Below are 19,910 nucleotides of genomic sequence, written 5' to 3'. Positions count from 1 at the left end.
TGTTCTTACGGACATCACATTATCTACCACATTCACTTCTGTAGGTACAGTTGTGTTAAAATGGCCAGCTTTAAATGTCTCTTCTGAAACAAAATCTGGTTTTTAATAATACACGGAGATGGTCTTTTATTGTGACCAGTGCCTGATGTGTTTGTCCTGATCTACCAGAGCTGTTCCGTACGAAAGGAAGACAAGAGTCATGTCTGTGCAACTAGGTCAGTCACAGCCAATAGCTGGACACATTAAAAACCAACAAACCCATCCCTGTGTCTGTTGTAACCCCATCAGAAGAGATACTGAAGGTGCTAAAGAGTAATTTTGCCTTTTATACCTGTTTATATTCAGTTTAGAAGGGAAACAGGCCCAGCTATTCCTTCTGTTATACCTCTTCTGTGGACAGACGTGAACGTATGGGAGCTAGAAAGAAATTCAGTGCAAGGCAGCAAGAAGTGTATTCATGTCTGTTTCCTTTTATAGCAGAAAAACCTTAAAGGGCCTTTTTGGGTTTTCCAGTATGTTGCCATCAAAATACTGTTGTACCTTAGCATTTTTCAAATAGCAAGTTGCCGTGCCCCACCTCTTCACAACTGACATTTTTTCCTTGTTTCCTCGGATTTTTATGATGTGTTTGCACTGTTCATAATTACATTAATGGAAAAGCTTAGCTGCCTCAGCTCCGGCATTCCTAGCTCCTCTCTCCAGCTGGACAGCAGTTCTGGCTTGGGCTGTGTTGGTAGCACAGGGCCCATCAGCTGAAGGTATTCAGTGAGGGGGACGTTCCTCCTGCTTCTCCATGGGCAGGAGAATACAGGAGCTGTCCCGGAGAAGGGCAAGAACTCTTTCCTGAGCAGATGAGAGCTTTCTCCTTTCACGGATCAGACTTCTGTGTCATTTGCAGAGCTGCTTCATAGCACAGATTTTAAGGTATGTAGTTGAAATGCATCATTAAATTTCACGTTGGTGGCATGTAGAAGCCCTTGGTAGTTACCAAGCTCCACACCTTTCATCTACAAGAGCTAAGGAGAATCATTTGTCTATGTACTACTGCTCTGCTTTCAGTAGGGCACGCTGCCTCGCTCCACGTAATCCTGTATCAAATGGAGCTCGTTCTGTCTTGGTGCTCCATCCCGACTGTGTAGTAGCCTTGGCAGACTTCGAGAGGCTTAAGGCAGATAAAGCCGTGATCAGAGAGTAATTGCTGTTGACAGTAGACATTAAAGGTAATGTGTGTGGCTGGGAGTACGGATGAGCACCAGCCATGCTGTGCTTCTGTTACACACTTACTCTGGCAATAACACATTCCATGTGTGTAGAAACAAATTCCTTGCATTTAAAACTAAGCAGCTGTATGTAAACAGATCTCTCCCTTTATCTGAGTAAAATTAACTAAGTAGTAGTTAGGTGTCCAACAAAACAGAAGATGGAAGAGCAGCTTTGATGAGAGAAACTGATACATAAGGAAATATAATTAAGAAAGTCTATTCCAAGAAGAATTCTGTTAAGCTTTTGTGATTAAGAAACTGTTCTCCTGATTTTGGCTTTTCTTATTTCCCATGCCTCTTGTAGTTTATCTACTTAAAAATTCAGTTTCCTGGTTTTATTACCCAGTAGGAAAATTTCCTCTTGTTGGTGGCTTCTGTCATTCCAGAGATTTAGAGCTTCCACTGCCAGTACGGACTCTGAGACCAGTGGGAGGGCTAAAGTAGCAGTGGTGGTCAATCCTGACATGGTTACCACTCACCTCTTCGTGGATGCATTATCAGGTTAGCTTAGAAGGTTTACAAGGAAGGTCAACACTTCAGAGTTGGAATAAAACAGAATAAATGTCATTTTGACTAATGCAGGTAGCATCAAATGATCAATAGCCAGCTGTCAATCTTCAAGGAGATTGCCATCTGTTCAAAAAGTCCTCATGGAATCCCAATTGGAAGGGACCTTAAGGGTCACCTGGTCCAACCTTTCTAGGCAAAGCATGACCTAGACTAGTTGTTCCAGCACCCTGTCCACCCTGTCCTCTCATGTCCCCTGGTCTGTCCATCCTGGGGAGGGAAATTTTAAGCTGCCGTTGTAGACAATAGCTGTAAACATCCCTGGCAGTGTGATTCCTTACAACAAATTAACTAATTATGCTAAATAATGAGAAATACTTATCTGAATGGACCTGAGGAATTCTTCTTCCATTAAGGAGGTGGTGGCTAAAATCCTGGGTGCAAAGATGTCTGTAAGTAAAGGATGGCTAGCAAGGAAGATATGAGCTAATTGCTGACAGTGTTGAATATTGCATATTAGAAACCAGTTTTCCTTTTCTGTTACAGAGGAATAGCAGGTGGTGAACTGGAGGTTAGCAGAATGAGAAATATATTTTAAGAGGGTCATTTGTGGCACACTTCTGTCCAAGAATGGGAAAGCAGATGGTGTGGTCCATTTTAAATGTCAAATAATCATAAGGGACATTTTTGGAGCTAGAAAAGACAAACTTCTGATATAATTTCTGTAATGTTAAATGTGTTTATATATGCAGGGTCTTGTAAAATGTGACTGGATTCCTTTGAGCTCTGTTTTTTGCTGCAGTTATCCATGTATTTACTGATAGTTTTGGGGGACTGTTCCTCTGCTGTTCACCCAGTGCTTTGACTTAAAGATTACCCATGGCCCAAAGCCAGCTGTGAGATGGGTATGCTTCTGCTTCTGGTGGTGTGGGAATTTCTATGCTGGCTTATGATGCTTCCTGCTAATATATCTGATGTCAAGGTTTGAGATGAGGAAATAATCTGCCTCTAAGCCATATGATAATTGCGACTTCTGGTTGCTGTCCGAAGCTTACTGAGAAGAGCTCTCTGTTCCTTTGTGCCCAAAGGTGCACACATATTATGTTTCTTGGGACTAGTTTGCATTAGGTGACTGTCTCTTTGGACTGCAGAGACCTGACCACAGGGCTCTGCAGGTGCCCTCCACTCCTCTTTCCCCACATAGCTGACAGCCGGCTCAGATGCCAACTCTTCTGAAGCCTTATGGATCTCAGGGAAGCTGCCACAAACTGCAGACAGTTCAAGCCATCCAGCATTTCTTCTTCCAGCAAGTTCTGAGTTAGCAGATAAGTTATGAATGCCACCTGTGTTTTCAAAATGTGGTGGGCTTTCAAGGTACTTTCTCCCCCTTTCTGAATTGCCCTGTCCTTTTACAATGCATTATTGAAATTATGGATCCAAGGACTCTCTAAGTGTGCTCCTTTGTGGAATAAAAATTATTTTCAGATTGATTTAATGATACATGGAGGTTGGATGGGGCTTGGAGCAACCTGGTCTAGTGGAAGGTGTCCCTGCCCATGGCAGGGGCTTGGAACTGGATGAGCTTTATGGTTCCTTCCAACCCAAACCGTTCTGTGATTCTATGATGATTCTATGAGTACTTTTAGGGCTGTTCATGCAGAGCGCTCTGATGTTCCTGGGAGAGCGTCCAGCTTTGGAAGTCAGGCACTCTGCACTCCTACTAGCTGGGAACTTTGGAAGTCAAGTGCTGACCACTCAGAGCTGTAAAAACTAAGAGTCCTCACATAGCCAAATGTGTGTTGAGTTCCAGCAGACCAAGGTATCCAGGTATGCATTTTAGCAGTGCACCACTCTGGAAGTTGTTATTGATTTTTTCTCATCTGCAGTCTCAATATCAGAGCCACTAAAGATGCTTTTTGCATGCTTTTAGACATTGATGCATCTGATGATTTTGCAAAATGTTTGTTATTTTTCATTTTCATTTTCCTTGTTATTTTTTGTCCTTTATTACAGTTGTGTTTCAAAGGCTCACTTTCTGACGGATTTTAGTGTTACGTATAAATTCACAGTTCTGGTCCTGGACTTGTTTGGACTGAGCAGGTAGTACATGAAGCCATGTAAGACATGTTAAGACATGAGTTGTCTTGATATCTAGCTGAAGAACTTAATGTTGTGTAAAGTAAGAAAGGGTTTTCTTGTTTTATGCATATCTAATATGTGACCAGCAAGCTTCTGCTACATATCCTGTATTTGTAGGTAACCAGCAGCATCAGGATAGCTTAGTAAAGCAGGTTGCTGAGAACTCCTGACGATCTATATTGAGCTCAGATAAAATCTGGGTAAAATCTCAGTCTTTGGCTTTAACAGGCTTGAAGCTACAGAATAACTTTTCCATGACAGGTTTTTGATGTCTTGAGGATGTCATGCTTAGGAGTGCTATACAGACCCCTGGGGAGAGTGAGATGACACATTTTTGGTGTCTGGTCATTTCTCTTGTCCCTGGATGCACACACAGAGAAGTTCAACAAAATAACATAAATAGACGAAGCTTTTTATCTGAAAGATCTGAGCATTGAGACTGGGAAAGAGGGCAGAGAAAAATTCAGGAAGAATGCCTGTCCCCACCCTGGTAACACAGGTTTTGAGAGCTGGAGAAAATACAGAGCTTCAAGAAGCTCTAATTAGGAGAGAAAGCAATTATGGAAACTTGTATTCATCCAGTGGTTAATAAGTAGAAGAATGTGTAGCAGCTACTTAGTACAACTTTAGGAGAGACATTACAAGTTGGCCTACTCTCCTCTCTTTGAAAATAGCATCAGGGACTTGAGTTGCTGCAGCATACGGCCATCCTTGAGGGCACTTTGTACATTAACACACTCGCTGAGAAGGGATAGACATTGATCTCTGTTTGTTCCAAACTGATGTTTCGTGATTCTCCCTTCCTCTTCCTTCTCAGGAGATAATGCAACATGATTCCTGTTAAGAATACTGCTATTAATGCTAGGCACTAAAACTGCGTCGAAGTGATGCAGGTCTCCCTAAGCCAAGGCAGCAGATATCTTTAATATGCATCTGGTGTCCTGGAAAGGCATCACCTCACTCCTCAGTGAATGGTGTGACTTTGAGTGAATGAGCACCATGACTGTGGGCAGGTTTAAAGTGACACTGCACTAATCTCCACTTGTACTCAGATGTACATCTCAGAGCCTGTGTTTTCTCTTATTTGCTGTGTTTTCTTAGACATAAGGGAAGCAGTCAGGGCTGTAGCCATCTGATTCTGAAGATATACCCTGTTATTCCTGAAGTAAGCAAGCATATATGAGGAACGTGTATACATAGAGATACAGAGATAGATACAGGGATAGACAGATAGGTAGAATTAGATACAGAGATAGATAGAGATACACAGCTAGATAAAGATAGGTAGGTAGACAGATAAATAGAAGTATCAGTGTAGTGTACTGATACTGCTCGTATCAGTGGCAGTGTATCACAGAATTCAGCCCACATATTTTACAATATAAAATCAGACTGTAAGAATCTTCCATGCTTAGGGTTCTCTTTAGGTATACGGAGGTTTGCCCAATGACAGCATTCATGAAATTAGACTTGTGCAGATCCCAGCTTTGTGTAATAGTAGGGAAAGAGGTAGAGATTCATTCTTTTAAAGTTACACTCTAGGAAAGATAGGTGCTGTAACCCAGAATGTCTTTTTGGTCTCCTTTTTAATACAGGAAAGTGTATAAGAGGGGTACAGGCATGCCCAATTTTTGATGTGGGTGTTTATGTTAAAAGTTGAGTGTTTCTGAAAAAGGATTTAGAAGGGAGGCAAATGTTCCTGGCCTGCAGAGGGGTTATAGCTTTCCAAATACACATACCTGAGTTCACAGATATATCTGCTGGACAGAGAGTTACCATCTGATTCCAGCAGTGTAGTTCTACGTCTCTAGAGGTGGCACAAGGCGAGGTCAGCAGCTGTGGTTTTCAGCAAAACATAATGACAAAGCATGTGGGGGAGACTTCTTTCTGAAAAAAAGGAATGTGTGAAAAAAGAAATACCCACCTGAACAGGTGCATACATCACTGTGTGTTCTCCCTTCCTACCGAAATGTTTGCAGGACTGATTCACTTGGGGAAAGACTCATCTTTTTCTGACAGGTGAGATCATGGTGTGAAAGATGCAGGTAAGCAGCAAAACAAAAAAAAGGAGGAGATAACAAACCAGCTAATTCCAGAATGGGATTAGGAAGGGTTAGTCTGTCTAGCACAAATCCACAGACAGGCAGACTGGTTTCCTCTATGTGTAACAGAGAATATTGCTATTTGGTAACAGCCACCTCTTGGCTGTTGTAGACACTCAGCACTACCAGGTAGGTTAACTTGCAAAGAACCTTTGTTTTCAGATGATTCATTTAAATAATTCCCTTCAGTAAGCATTGCTGTGATCTCTCCCCACTCATAGCAAGGGGGTTGTTTCGCAAACTTTTGCTTGTATCTGAATTGCTTATTCTGTACTCTAGAGAAGAGTTTTATCAGGAAAGATGGATTTCTCCACCATGTGGTGACAGCAGCTCCAACGTGCAGGTAAGGGGGTGTCCAAAGGCACTCCCGTGACATTCAGGTAGCACATCTGCAGGATTGCCTACCTGTCAACTATTCATCTTAGTGCTGAAACCACCCCTGGATATAAATATTTGCAGATGTTCAGTAGAGTTATGCCAGCTTCAAGCACCTCAGGTTTTCCTTAACCTTGGTTTAACATGCAAAGATTATGGTGCATTTTCCTTCGAATGCCAATTTTCTTTACACTCTGTTCCATGCAAAACCTGTAATCATGCCCAGGGGAAGTCCCAGCATCCAGAGGAGGGCCACGAGGATGATAAGGGGACTGGAGCACCTCCTGTATGAAGACAGGCTGAGAAAGTTGGAGCTGTTCAGCCTCGAGAAGAGAAGCTGCGTGGAGACCTTAGAGCAGCCTTCCAGTATCTGAAGGAGGACTACAGGGATGCTGGGGAGGGACTCTTCATCAGGTCTTTCTTGGAGTCTTGGGTGACATAGTTTAGTGTGAGGTGTCCCTGCCCATGGCAGGGGCACTGGAACTAGATGATCTTAAGGTCCTTTCCAACCCTAACTATTCTGTGATTCTATGTGTGTTTCTTAACCATTGTCTAATGACCTCCAGAGGCTTAGCTGGGGTTTGTGAACTAAGATCCAATAGTGTATGGCAGTATCAATAGGTAAAGCCCATTTCCCAGCACTACAGATGTCTTTCACTTCCAAACCTGGGAAGGTCTCAGTCTGGAGAGGAAATAGAGGATGGTTTTCACTACAACTCCATAGTAAACATTGGGGTTTGCTTTGTAATTAGTCTCACTTGGAGCCCTGTGATGCACAGTCCAGGGGCAAACTTGGACAGCTTTCTGTAGAGTGGATTAGCTAAAATGTCTAATGTGTTTGTGTCCACCTGCCTGGGAGGTTCTGATTTATGTGTTTTGTGTTTATAAGAATAATAATGCCATCTCCTGAACAGAACACGTCTGAGGAGGCTTTCTTTGCTGTTCACTGAAGTTATCTGCTGCTCCCCCTTCATGTGCCTCAGCAGAAGCCAGCAAACACAGAACAAACTCTTAAGAATTAGCCAAAATCAATTATGATCCATTATCATAAATAACTTCAAGTTGGTCAAAGCGTTTGAAATGGACTTTAATGCTATGAAAAGACTCATTGACTCTGTGAGCTCTTCTGAAATTTCTGCTAGTGCCCCAACACTCAGCTGAATCATGAGCAACGGCACAAGGAAAGCGGTTTAATGACTGGGCTATGGGAACGTTGCATCTTGTCATTTTGGGCTCTTTTCTCCTGTGTCACGCTGTCATCCCTTTGCCCTTATGTCCTGTTAAGTGCTTGGCAATGGGTGCAGATTGCAGGATTTGCCAAAGGAGCTGTCATTAGTACATGTAACTGGGGCTTGGTTCTGATTTTTTGACCCACTTAAGTGCTGGGTTATGGAAAACAGACAAGTGAGAACAGATAAAGCACTTATACTACCCTAGACTGTTTGGAGGGGGCACAGCAGTTTAGTACGTGAATTTAGGGAGAAGATCCACTGTTTCACTTCCCAGTGAGGTATGAGGCTTGCTTAGTCCCTACCAACAGGCTGTAGCTAGAGTGGAGCCACCAGGAAATCTGGAGAGGGGCTTTGGACAAGGGCCTTTAAGGACAGGACAAGGGGGAATGGCTTTAAACTGACCAAAAGAGGGGAGATTTACATTAGACATTAGGAAGAAGTTCTTCCCTTTGAGGGTGGTGAGGCGCTGGCACAGGTTGCCCAGAGAAGCTGTGGCTGCCCCATCCCTGGCAGTGCTCAAGACAAGGTTGGACACAGGGGCTTGGAGCAACCTGCTCTAGTAGAAGGTGTCCCTGCCCATGGCAGGGGGTTGGAACTGGATGAGCTTTAAGGTCCCTTCCAATTCAAACCAGTCTGTGGTTCTATGAATATCCTCAGGAGTCCTGGTACATCCCATGGAATACACTGCATGCCAGGCCGAGTGAAACAGTTGAGTTTTCACCACCGAGCCCAGTCAGGGGGAGGTTTGGGGCTTCTGTGGAAAGAAATATGCTAGTTGCATTTCAGGAGGTGGAAGGCTCAGAGCTTGAAAATGTTTCCAGTGCAAGTTTTTTTTTCCCCTAAATCTTGGCCAGAAATGATCATTCCATTTCTTCCTAGAGTGAGATTATTTTTTTTCTTGCTTTGTTGGTATTGTACACTCGAAAAATATTCTGTGGGTGTGTGCATGGAAAATCCTGGTGTATTGAGGATCCCTTCTGTGTGCAGAAGGTGGCTGCATATTAGAGACGGTGCAGAATCCTTTCTGGCTTGCTCTGCCTGTTCACGTGCACACAAAAAAGAGATTCTCCTCTTTGCCTGAACTGCAAAACCACCTACTGAAGAAGGGAAGTGATGGCCAACCCAACGGGCAATTGGTTCTTCACGAAGCCATCTCAAGCGATGCAATGACGTTGTGGTTACGTTTCCTCTGGACACTGCACTCAGCAGTGCCGCCAGCTGCAGCAGGTTTTAGAACCAGAGCTTGTCCATGAATTTCCCACTTGTGTGCCATCACAGGATTCACGTTCCAGAGAGCCATAGGACTTGCGATTGAGTCGTAAAGCCCTTTGCAGAGCTGGTCTCTCACCCGCAATGGTGGGCGAAGTTTCTGCAAACAACTGGGGACAGCCTAGCCATTTGATGTGGGGACTGAGGAGAGTTATTTATGTGTTGCTGCAAGCCACTGTGATACTTAGGAGGGAGCGGCTTCCCAGCTGCTTCATCCAGCAATTGAATCCACTCAAGATGAATTATGGTGTGGCCATCCAGCATGTTTTGCAGCGTTGGCCCTGGTCCTGCTATCCTTCCACAAGCAAAACTTACATCCACTTTACTGGAAGTCTTGCCTGGAAACATGTGAAAGGCCAGTCTGTGTACTTGAAACAACCTTGGCTTTCATCACCTCCAGCATAGAGGGAAAGGGCTTGAAAGCTGTGCTGTCATTTGGGGAAATGCCCCCTTTCAGTACGAGTCAACACAAGTGGAAGGCAGAATCATAAACTCCTTTCTATCCACGGGATGCAGGTTGCTTTTGCCAGGTTCATGGAGCAGAAAGAAATGTGTATTTAAGGGTTGTATCATCTCTTTCTTCTAAATGGAAGAGTGGGGAAATGGGAATGTTCCTTGCCTGTCATGGAGCCAGACACAAGAACAGCCCTGTTCCTAGTGAGGACACCGTAAGATGTCCAGACAGGCCTCTCTAATTGCTTAGAGCCTGTTGGTGTGCTGGCTTAGATTTAGGAAGAACTAAGTAACTACAGCCATGACTTTTTTCCCCCTTCAAAAGTCCATGGTGATGTTTTGCTTTGCTGTCCTAAGTGGAAGATACAGCTTTTGAGTGATTCCAGCTATAGGCTATTGAACACATCTCCTTAAAAGCCAGTTCAGAATGGTTCATCTGAACCCTGCCCCTTGACTAGTGTCTTCAAGGACCCCCCCCAGTATTCTGTGACATTCACAGGGAAGGGTATTTCAAGGCCTGATGTGAGGCAAGAAAAGGAGCAGGGGTAATTCTGGGTTAGGAAGTGAAGTATTTGGCCTTAATCTCCTTAGGGATGAATTTTACACTTGAAATCACAAGTGTGTGATGTATTATAGAAGCACATAATTGAATTAATTTTTTCACTGGGTATCTGGTGATTTCCCCCATTCCTACACCACCAGAATAATCTCTTCAGAGTTCCTGATTTATTTTATCCAAGGAAATGGTGACTCTACAGGTGAGGATGTTTCTGAAACAGAATCGGAATGGACGTTAAGGTCTTAATATTTCATGGAATCACAGACTGGTTTGAATTGGAAGGGACCTTAAAGCTCATCCAGTTTCAACCCCCTGCCATGGACAGGGACACCTTCCACTAGAGCAGGTTGCTCCAAGCCCCTGTGTCCAACCTGGTCTTGAGCACTGCCAGGGATGGGGCAGCCACAGCTTCTCTGGGCACCCTGTGCCAGGGCCTCAGCACCCTCACAGGGAGGAACTTCTTCCTAAGATCTCATCTCCTCAATCTCCCCTCTGTCAGTGTAAAGCTATTCCCCCTTGTCCTGTCCCTACAGGCCCTTGTCAGAAGCCTCTCTCCAGATTTCTTGTAAGCCGTTCAGGTATTGGAAGGCTGTTCCAAGGTCTCTCTGGAGCCTTCTCTTCTCCAGGCTACACAAGCCCAGCTCTCAGCCTGTCATTTTCTTGCAGAGTCTCTTCTGGGTGGCCCTGGAGAGCTGAGTTCCTTATCCAGCAGTGTGGAGCAGCAGCTAAACAACACTCTGAGGCGACGCAGGCATGCAGGTGATGACGACTACAACATCGAGGTGCTGCTTGGCGTGGATGACTCTGTCATCCGATTCCATGGCAAAGAACACGTTCAAAACTACCTCCTCACCCTCATGAACATAGTGAGTATCTTCCACAGTGCTGTACTGCTTGTTTTGGAATGACACGGGCTTTTATCGACTCTTTAGGAGTATCTAAGAGACCATGGTAAAAGTATAAATATGATCATTTTGTCTGCTGTCGGGTGCGGCTCTCTCTTTTCAAGATGTTCCTTTGATCTTTTTCACAGTAGTTTTCTAGGATAATTCCAAGAATTTGGAAATAGTTGAGAAACAGTGGGGAAAAAATGTAAACTTCATACATGTCTAATAATTCCTAAATTCTCCTGCAACACAGTTATGAAGGAAGCCTGGTTAAAGGATAAACATGCTGTGCAAAAAGGTGTTCTAAACACCTAATGGCTCTTTGAAAGAAAACAAACCTTCTAGGAGTGTCTGTTCCTTAACTCCTGTGGCAATGTCCATGTTCATATAGAAGCTGCAAAAGAACAGAGACCTACAGAACTGCTTTGTCATAGAGTGTCTCATGGGGTTAGCAAGGTGGGGGGGGGGGGGGGGGTTGGGGGTTTTTTTGCCTTTATGTACATTTCTGGCTCTAAAATCAATGGCAAAATACCATATTTAAAGATAAGAGTCTTGAGCTACATGATCAGATTCTATGGAAATGCACATTATAGAAGACCACAGTTCACATTGTGCATTACAAGTCAGTTAACATACCAGCATTCAGTGCTAGAACTGCTCAAGCTTAAACATTTTCTGGTTTTTCCTATCTTAGAAGAAATCTGAAATAAATACATGAAAGGAATGTAAAGAGCATGTATAATCCCTTGCAATGTGTGGCCTGTTCTTAAGGCATATAAGTGTCAGACGCTCATAGACACATCTCAATGTGGTGGGGATCATAAGGTTTGCCAGAAATGAAAAACAATATCCTAAGGACAGATTATAAGTAGGCTTACTATTAATAATGACCTGATGAATGTAGAAATTATTGCTGTATTTTTTACACTCACCTTTGTATTCCTGGAGTAATTTAAAAATGATTCCTTAGGCTTACAAACCATCTTTGTGGCATTTCTTTACGTCCCATCATTCCTAACTGAGAGAATTCAATCCTTTTGCTATTGCAAAGCATTCAAAGCACCTTCTTCCCATCATCCCCAAACCCCATTTCAGGTCCTTTTAGCACACAGCATTCCCCTCCAGGAGAGACAGCCAGCGTGAACAACAGATAGGGTGTGTTTGGCCTTCAGTCCTTGCTTTGTGGTTACTTCATGTGCTTGCACTGATAATTTTTTCTAGAGCATTTTCTGCTCCTAATGCCTTTCTGTGGTCCAAGCTTCACACCATTTGCCTGCAGGGGTGGGCAGTGAGATGCCAAACCTCAGCACTACCTTTTAGATTAGATATTAGATTAGCTTCCAAAATGAGGACCAGCAGTTTAAAAATATAATCCATAGGATTTTAGGGAAAAAAAAAAAATCTCTATATGAATTTAAACCAGCAGAGCTCTGTGTAGAATTATAACTCTGTACAGAATTATACTGTGCTATAAATCTGGAATAAGACATACACACACATTGTAACTGAAAACCAGAATTTAGCGTGCTGGGTTTACAACTTGGACCTGTGTTCAGTCTTGGGCCTTTCCTACTGTTCATGCAATAGTGAGCTTTTGTGGTTTAGGTCACTGTGGTGGTTGTGCATGCCAGGGGAGCTGCTCTCTAACAAGAAGGGGATGGATGCTATAGAACTTCAGTTTGATCAGAAGAGGATGTTGAGTGGTATCTGTGCATTTAAGGGTAACTTCCTCCCCTCTTCTGACACACGCACAGAAAGCCTTTGAGTGTGGTGTGTTGGGAAGGTTGGGGTGAAGGTCTTTGAAGACAAACTAGCTGCTGAACCTGGGCTGCTCTATGGATCACCTCTGAGATACTGGTGAATCGACCACAAGGCTTTCATGGCCATGAATGTACACCTACTGACTATCTTTCTGTTAGTAGAAGCTTCTTTTTCAGGCTTGGAGGAGTCAAAAAAGCACATGAGCAAGTCTTTGCTTATTCCTAGAAGATCATCAGCCACTAGGACTGCAGCTGGTGCAGGCAATTCTGCTCAGTTCAGCACAATTTGCCTGATAGACATGAACCTAGTCTTCATTCACACTAGTGGTGTGAAGGTCTAAGAACTAAACCTTGCACATCTAAACTTGTATCTTTTACTCTTCTTAATAGTTGGAGGTTCTAGATGAAAACGGATTCATGATGGATGTTATGAGTATTCGTGGGGATTTCTGCCAGGCTGATGGTAACTCACTGGGACTTGTCTTCCCAAGCAGGGAATTAAGGGCAGTTTTGTCTCATGTACTGCAGCATATGCAAGCTGGCTTCAAAAAAACAAATGTCATGAAGTGCAAAAAAGCTGCATTAAATGGCATTTCTTCAGCCCTGTGCCAATCCCATATCGACACAACTGCACTGCTCTCAGTGCCAGAGCTGGCTCGCTGGAACCAACCCTGCCATGCCCTTGAGAACTTCAGGCCTTGGAGGTTCAGGTACAGCTGAAGAAATTCCTGAGGTGTTTCCCTATACTCAACATTCCTACACACTCTCGGCTTGAGAAACAGGCTGGAAAATGCAGCATCAGCAGTGTGTCTGACATAGGTGTTACGGTTCAGCGCTGGGAGTCAGAAGCCCAAATGGGATAATGAATCTAGCAATGAAATCTAGTGTGGTCCCTAGCTTTTCGGTGAAGCTTTACCATTACCTCTCAGCCCAGGTTGCTAAAATCACCCATAGGAGAGAATGGCATTCCCAGGAGTTGTTTCGGGTAGCTCAGTGGCCTGCCCATCATTGGCCCATTACAGACGAATTCCTAGAGGTGGCAGGATCAGCCGTTTCCTGATCTTACCTCTAACAGGAGTATACGAGCAGTTGTAGCCTCCATGTCCCAGATGTTAACAGTGTTGGCACTGTTCCTAATCCCCGTGGAGCATCCCTCAGAGACCCTGCAGAAGTACAGTGGGAAGCAGCTGAGATCAGAAAGGTACACTTAGAGAGCATCGGGTCATACTGAGGGATTCCAAGCAGGTTTGGACTTGGCAGTGTTTATATCTTTCCATTTTATCTTTTTTCTTCTTGAGAATAACTCCAAATCAGCCATTAGCGTGGTACCTCCATGCATCATTCATTCTCAAACTCCAAGTTGCTTTTGACAGAATTCCTCTTTTGGTGATCACTGTCCACACAGCCTTGCAGTTGTGTGTGTATCACCTTCTTTGTAAGTAACAATTTTAGTTTCTTGTTCACTTAAGTTAGTGAGAGCTTCATGATGAGCTTCAATAAGAACAGACAGTGCTGGATAAGTCTAAATATTCTGTCATGGGTCTTCATACATGTACACTACTTGCAGCTCTTTATGTCTCCATCACTTGTTCTTCTTTGTGGCAGTGCTAAACAGCACAGGTAATTTTTATTGCTGAATGTAAAATAGGAGGTAATATAGTTTTGGCAGCCATGGAAGCAAGTGAAGTTTTGAATCCAGAAAGTTTGAGATGAAAAGTTGTTATTTCGTGTGGGTAACAAAATGCTCTTGATACAGTACTTGCAGGGGATCATTTTGTTTTCACCTCATGATACAGCAATGAATCTTCATTAAAGGTGATTTCAGAATATTGTAATTTTAGTTTTAAAAGCATTTAACTTGGTAAACAGCAGAGCTGTTACACGGTCCCAAACACTTCCAGCTTTCCTTGAACACCTGCTGCTCTGTCTGCTGGGAGTAGTTCTTAGTGCCGAGCCTGTGCTAGCCAAAACCCTGCTTCCCCAGGAAGCTGTGGGTCAACTGCAGTAAAGATCCTTGCTTCGTTTGGAAGGAACAGTTTTGTGACAGTCTAGTCTAGTCGAGTTGCTGTCAAGACTTTAATAATAGAATGATAGAGTGGTTTGGGTTGGAAGGGACCTTGAAGCTCATCTGTTTCCAACCCCCTGTGCACTGGCACAGATTGCCCAGAGAAGCTGTGGCTGCCCCATCCTTGGCAATGTTCAAGACCAGGTTGGACGGGGCTTGGAGCAACCTGGTCTAGTGGAAGGTATCCCTGCCCATGGCAGAGGGTTGGAACTAGATGAGTTTTAAGCTCACTTTCAACACAAACCACTCTGTGATGATTCTATGACTCAATCGCAACGTACATATGAACTTGCTCCTTGTGAGAATCCTGTAATGGAGCTCTTCAAAGCAATCCACAGAGAATGGAGTATAAGATGGTGTTCAGGAGAGATTTTGAAGGCAACTTGAATGCTTAGGTTAATTCCATTCTGTCTCTAAGAAAGTCAGTCCTGTGAAACTTGTTTCTTGGCGTAAGGTAAACTGTGAATGTTTTTTCTGACACAGACCTTTGTGAGAGCAATGTTGTGTTAATAGGGAGAAAATATGAATAATTGAACTTTGGAATACTTGCTCCACAAGATGTGCAGTCTGAGTTCTATGCTCATTTCTCGTGAAACTGCCCTGCTGACAGCCTGTTCTCAGCTGGTCCTAAAAGGGATTGCCTTTCTAAAAACCATGGGCTAAAATCATTGTGCCAGGTCTCACAGTCTGGACAGCTCAGAATGACCTTTTTCCTTGAGAGGAAGGGGGAAAGTTCTGTTTAGCCTGACTAGAAAAACCCATCAAACTCTAAATCCTGCTTACATATACCAGCCTCTGAACAGAGGTGTTTATTTTTCACCAGTTACCCATAATATAGTATTTATTTAGTTTTTAAGGGGATGAGTAACTTCATTGAGGATCTGCAGATGTTTTAGCCCCTTAATGTATACTCTGGTGGCAGGACATTTCTCATCTTCCCAGACACAAGGAAGGTCCTCAAGAAGAACAATTTTTGGCCCATCTGCATAATTCTGAATTTGTTTTTTTTTTTTAACTTCACTTCCACAAACACTCTTTTTAGTACAAAAGTGACCACATAATTCTAATTTATCTCTAAAAAGCAGGGCATCAGTATTAGTTGTTTCTAAAAAAGAAGTTCTTCAAAACGAAACCCACCATGAATTATTTCAGTGGTTCAGTGAGCAGTGGAACTGGAGTGGTACCTCAGGATTTCTGTCTTGTGGCTGGGCTCTTCCCTGATGGGATGTAAGCTAGGAGTAGAGTCTTAAGGTCTCATGGGGTTGTCTTATGGATGGGTGTTTTCTCAGGCCAGCAGTTGTTTTCAGTGTAGTCAGTCTTTCCAGATTGCATAAACTCTACATGCTTTCATGCGGTTAGTTTTTTTAATGGCAGGCATTCACTTGCAGAAATCAACTATATTTGTAGATACCATTACCCTGTAAGGTGCACAATAGCATCAATGTCTCTGGTAACACTGTTGACTTCAAAACTTTCAGATGAAAATTTCTAAAGCATTTCTGGGGTTTGGAAATGCTTTGCCCATTAACTTTAAGATTGATTTAGAATAAGGAGTACTGTTCACATTTTCAAAGCTAAACGCATCCCTGGCAGTGTTCAAGGCCAGGTTGGACAGGTTGGAGCAACCTGTTCTAGTGGAAGGTGTCCCTGCCTGTGCAGGGGGTTGGAACTAGATGAGCTTTAAGGTCTCTTCCAACCCAAATTATTCTGTGATTCTATGAAATGGAGCTTTATTGTTCATGTCATTGTCTCAATATTCTGCCTTCCCAACCTAGAGCTTCAGAACACAAAAATGGCTTTAAGTCAAATCCTCAAGTATTTTCCGAGGACAAACTTATGCTGAAGTTGACAGCACATTTCCTTGAGTGAGAGCTGCTGGCAGCAGAATCTTTTACAAAATGAACAAAAATACACTCGCTTTCCCTGTGAAAATACTCATCCCATGTGTTTAAACTGATGGAAGTGAGACAAATGTTTGGCGAAACAAATAGGAACAGAGCCTGGAATTCATCCGCAGTTAAGACTGGCCAGATGGCGCAGCAGAGGTGGCCACGTGGGATGGATGCTGATGGGTTTATCTGTTGTTAAAGCAAACTCCCTCAGGGAACTTGAACACTTTGCTATAACCTTGCTTTCAGGAATAACCTCATCTCCCTCATTATGTTTATCAAATGAGTGACGTCAGGCATTCAGATACATATGTGCAGGGTTTGAACTTGAAGTCTCCTTTTCCTTGATCACCTTTTCTAGTGGCCCTGATCCAAGGCCGTTAAACTTGAGAGAAGTCTTGACATGTGATGATGGGAAGTGTAATCTACATTTCTCACTGCATGGAAATGGTTTGAGACTTGAATCCTCTTCTGAGAAGACTGTAATGGTATAAGCACTTGAAATAACATCTACATGGCCTTGGAAATTCGCTTGGTATCATAAGTGGGGTTTTTAATTTTGCTTTTTATTTTTTGTCTTTCCTCAGGTGAATGAAATTTACCACGATGAATCCCTGGGCATTCACATAAATGTCGTGCTGGTCCGGATGATCATGTTGGGGTATGCAAAGGTAAGCAAGCCTCTGAACCAGTTGAATTTGGGCAGGTCAAAGACCAGTTTGGTGCTTGCCTTGTAATTACATTTACTGAGCTAGTAGACACACGCTGTAGCAGAATTTTCACAGCACCAGATGTTTAATCTGTGCTCACCAGCACACATTTACTGGCACTGGGGTGTTTCATACCAGTTGAGGCATTGTCCTATGTGTTTATATTATGTTACTCACTTCCTCCACATAGACTGTATGTCACTATGTGCTCAATCACCTCAACTGAGTCACATTGGCATCTGGCAGTCCAGAATGAAAGCAAGTTCCAACAAAAGAAATGTCTATTCAGTCTTAATATCAAGTCATGCACACTACAGGCTATACACAGAAAGACGGTTATTTTTCATAGATGTTATGAAAACTCATTAAACTGTCTTCAAAAAAAAGCCCTAAAGATGTACTATTACACATGCATGGTCACTGTTAAAATACCTGTTCTCTTTTCTCAAAGGAAAGAAGACTGTCATGACTTTACAGTGATAGGGCATTAGGAAAACAGAAACAGGGACATGGTTGGTGCTCCAAGAAAACCCAGACTTGTCACAATTCCCTGCCTTAGAAGCTCGTGTGTCTAATGTGTCACTCTTTTTCAGTCCATTAGCTTGATTGAAAGGGGGAATCCCTCCAGAAGCTTGGAGAACGTTTGCCGCTGGGCATATCAGCAGCAGAAGTCAGACCCCAACCACTCTGAGCACCATGATCATGCCATCTTCTTAACCAGGCAAGATTTTGGGCCTGCTGGTATGCAAGGTAATGCTGGCCTAGAGCAGAACTGTCTGGGCTTGGTGTTTCTTGGCTAGCATCTGTCAGAAAAGAGGAAGATTTGACAGATGTGTTATTATAGAATCATCACAGACTGTTTTGTGTTGGAAGGGACCTCAAAGCTCATCCCTGTGCCAGGGCCTCACCACTCTCACAGGGAACAACTTCTTCCTAATGTCTAATCTCAATCTCCCCTCTGTCAGTTTAAAGCTATTCCCCCTTGTCCTGTCCCTACAGGCCCTTCTCCAAAGCCCCTCTCCAGGTTTCTTGTAGCCTCTTTAGGTACTGGGAGCTGCTCTAAGGTCTCCCCGGAGCCTTCTCTTCTCCAGGCTGAACAAGCCCAGCTCTCTCAGCCTGTCTCCAGAGCAGAGGTTCTCCAGAGCAAAGGTGCTTCAGCCCTCACAGCATCTCTGTGGCCTCCTCTGGACTTGCTCGAAAAGCTCCACGCCTCTCTTGTTTTGGGGGCCTCAAAGCTGTTACGTGATCCTGAGGGAAAAAGCAATGTAGGCTTTTATTCAGCAAATACTTAAGAGTTCAATTTTAAAGATGTTCTGAAGCTTGGTCTTGTTGGGTGGGCAGATAGACTGATCATAACTATATCAGTTCCCTCATCTGGCTTTAGAAAAGGCTCATGTTATTATTAGATATAATAAAAATAGCAACTATTATTATATAAAAAGCTATTTTATATTATATAAAAACAGCTATTTACTGTCTCTAAACACCAGGTGTTTGTGTGTGTGTGTGCAGGGATCAGTAGGAATGCTCCATGCACTTTGCATTCAACTTTGCTTTTGTTTTGTTGAATTGTTGGCTGTAGATTTGTTTTTATGCACACCAGCTACTTGGTACCTGCATTAATCTTTATGACTCAAGGAAGGGGAAGTAAATTCACAGCATGTGATTTATATCAGTGCAGATAAAGGGGAATCTGGGTTAGACCATATTTTGGCTGTCCAATTGTAACACAATGGTACCTCCGAGGTCCGTTTACCTTGCAGGGGGAGATGAGGGTCTGAGTTCTTTTTTGGGTCTGGGCTGTGAAGTGAAACTGAGATGTCAGGCAGACATCCTGTCATCAGAAAGATTTTAGCCATTATTTACTCTGTTTGACAGCAATTGCAAAGGCAGAGAAAAAATTACCATCAAAAGAAAATAGTCAAGAAAATAGTCCTACGCTGTTCTTACTTATTAAGTTTACGGGGGGGGGGTCTCTTTTACAATAAATGTAATGGACAAAAGAATCAAATGTGACTTCTTTCAACAGGATATGCCCCTGTTACTGGCATGTGTCACCCGGTCCGAAGCTGTACCCTCAACCACGAGGATGGGTTTTCATCAGCTTTTGTTGTCGCTCATGAAACGGGTCACGTGTAAGTCGTAACTTTTACAATTAGATTGCCAACAAAATTGCTGCATCTCCTGCTTGCTTCAGGTGGTTGAATTTTAATGGCCATATGAAAGGTATCCTAATTTTATCTCCATTCCCTTGGAACGCATCAGGGTTTAAACAATGAAGAGATAGGGAAGAAAGGAAGGGGAAGAGAGAGGGGGAGTTTGTTTTCTCTAGGGTGAGGCAGAGGGTGGTGAGGAACGTGGAAAGCCCAGGCAGAGGATTCACAAGCTCATCCAGCATCCATAACTTCTTTCTTCTCATTGATTGAAAGTGCTGATTTGTTAGATTTGGCACATCTTCAAGAATGATAAAATGTGGGTAACTGGTTAAGCAAAGATCTCTGATAGCTGTCTGGATGAATTAATGTCAAATACTGAGGATCTGATTTTTGTCTGCCTTAAGCAGCACAGGTTGCTTATTCAGTTCACTGCGGGGAATTTAGCCCCATTGGAGATGACCAGACCACTTGCATATTAAGCTGTTCCAGGTTCACTTTTGGAGATGAGGCATGGTAACCATGTTAGCTCTTTGAAGGTGCAAAAG

General features: G+C 43.2%; 1 protein-coding gene across 1 annotated transcript in view; it reads left to right on the top strand.

Annotated features, from left to right (window-relative positions):
* The window catches only part of ADAMTS3 (ADAM metallopeptidase with thrombospondin type 1 motif 3), a 95,404-nt gene that overhangs the window by 55,299 nt on the left and 20,195 nt on the right, over positions 1 to 19,910 (top strand). The window contains exons 5-8 of the mRNA XM_030478026.2: positions 10,565 to 10,764; positions 17,087 to 17,170; positions 17,803 to 17,959; positions 19,239 to 19,344. Coding sequence (XP_030333886.1) covers positions 10,565 to 10,764; positions 17,087 to 17,170; positions 17,803 to 17,959; positions 19,239 to 19,344 — 547 coding nt within the window. The remainder of the gene's footprint in view (positions 1 to 10,564; positions 10,765 to 17,086; positions 17,171 to 17,802; positions 17,960 to 19,238; positions 19,345 to 19,910) is intronic.

Source organism: Strigops habroptila, chromosome 3, assembly GCF_004027225.2.
Source record: "Strigops habroptila isolate Jane chromosome 3, bStrHab1.2.pri, whole genome shotgun sequence".
In the NCBI taxonomy this organism is placed as follows: Eukaryota; Metazoa; Chordata; class Aves; order Psittaciformes; family Psittacidae; genus Strigops; species Strigops habroptila.
Note: the sequence above shows the minus strand (reverse complement) of the source record. Positions and strands in the feature narration are given on the sequence as shown.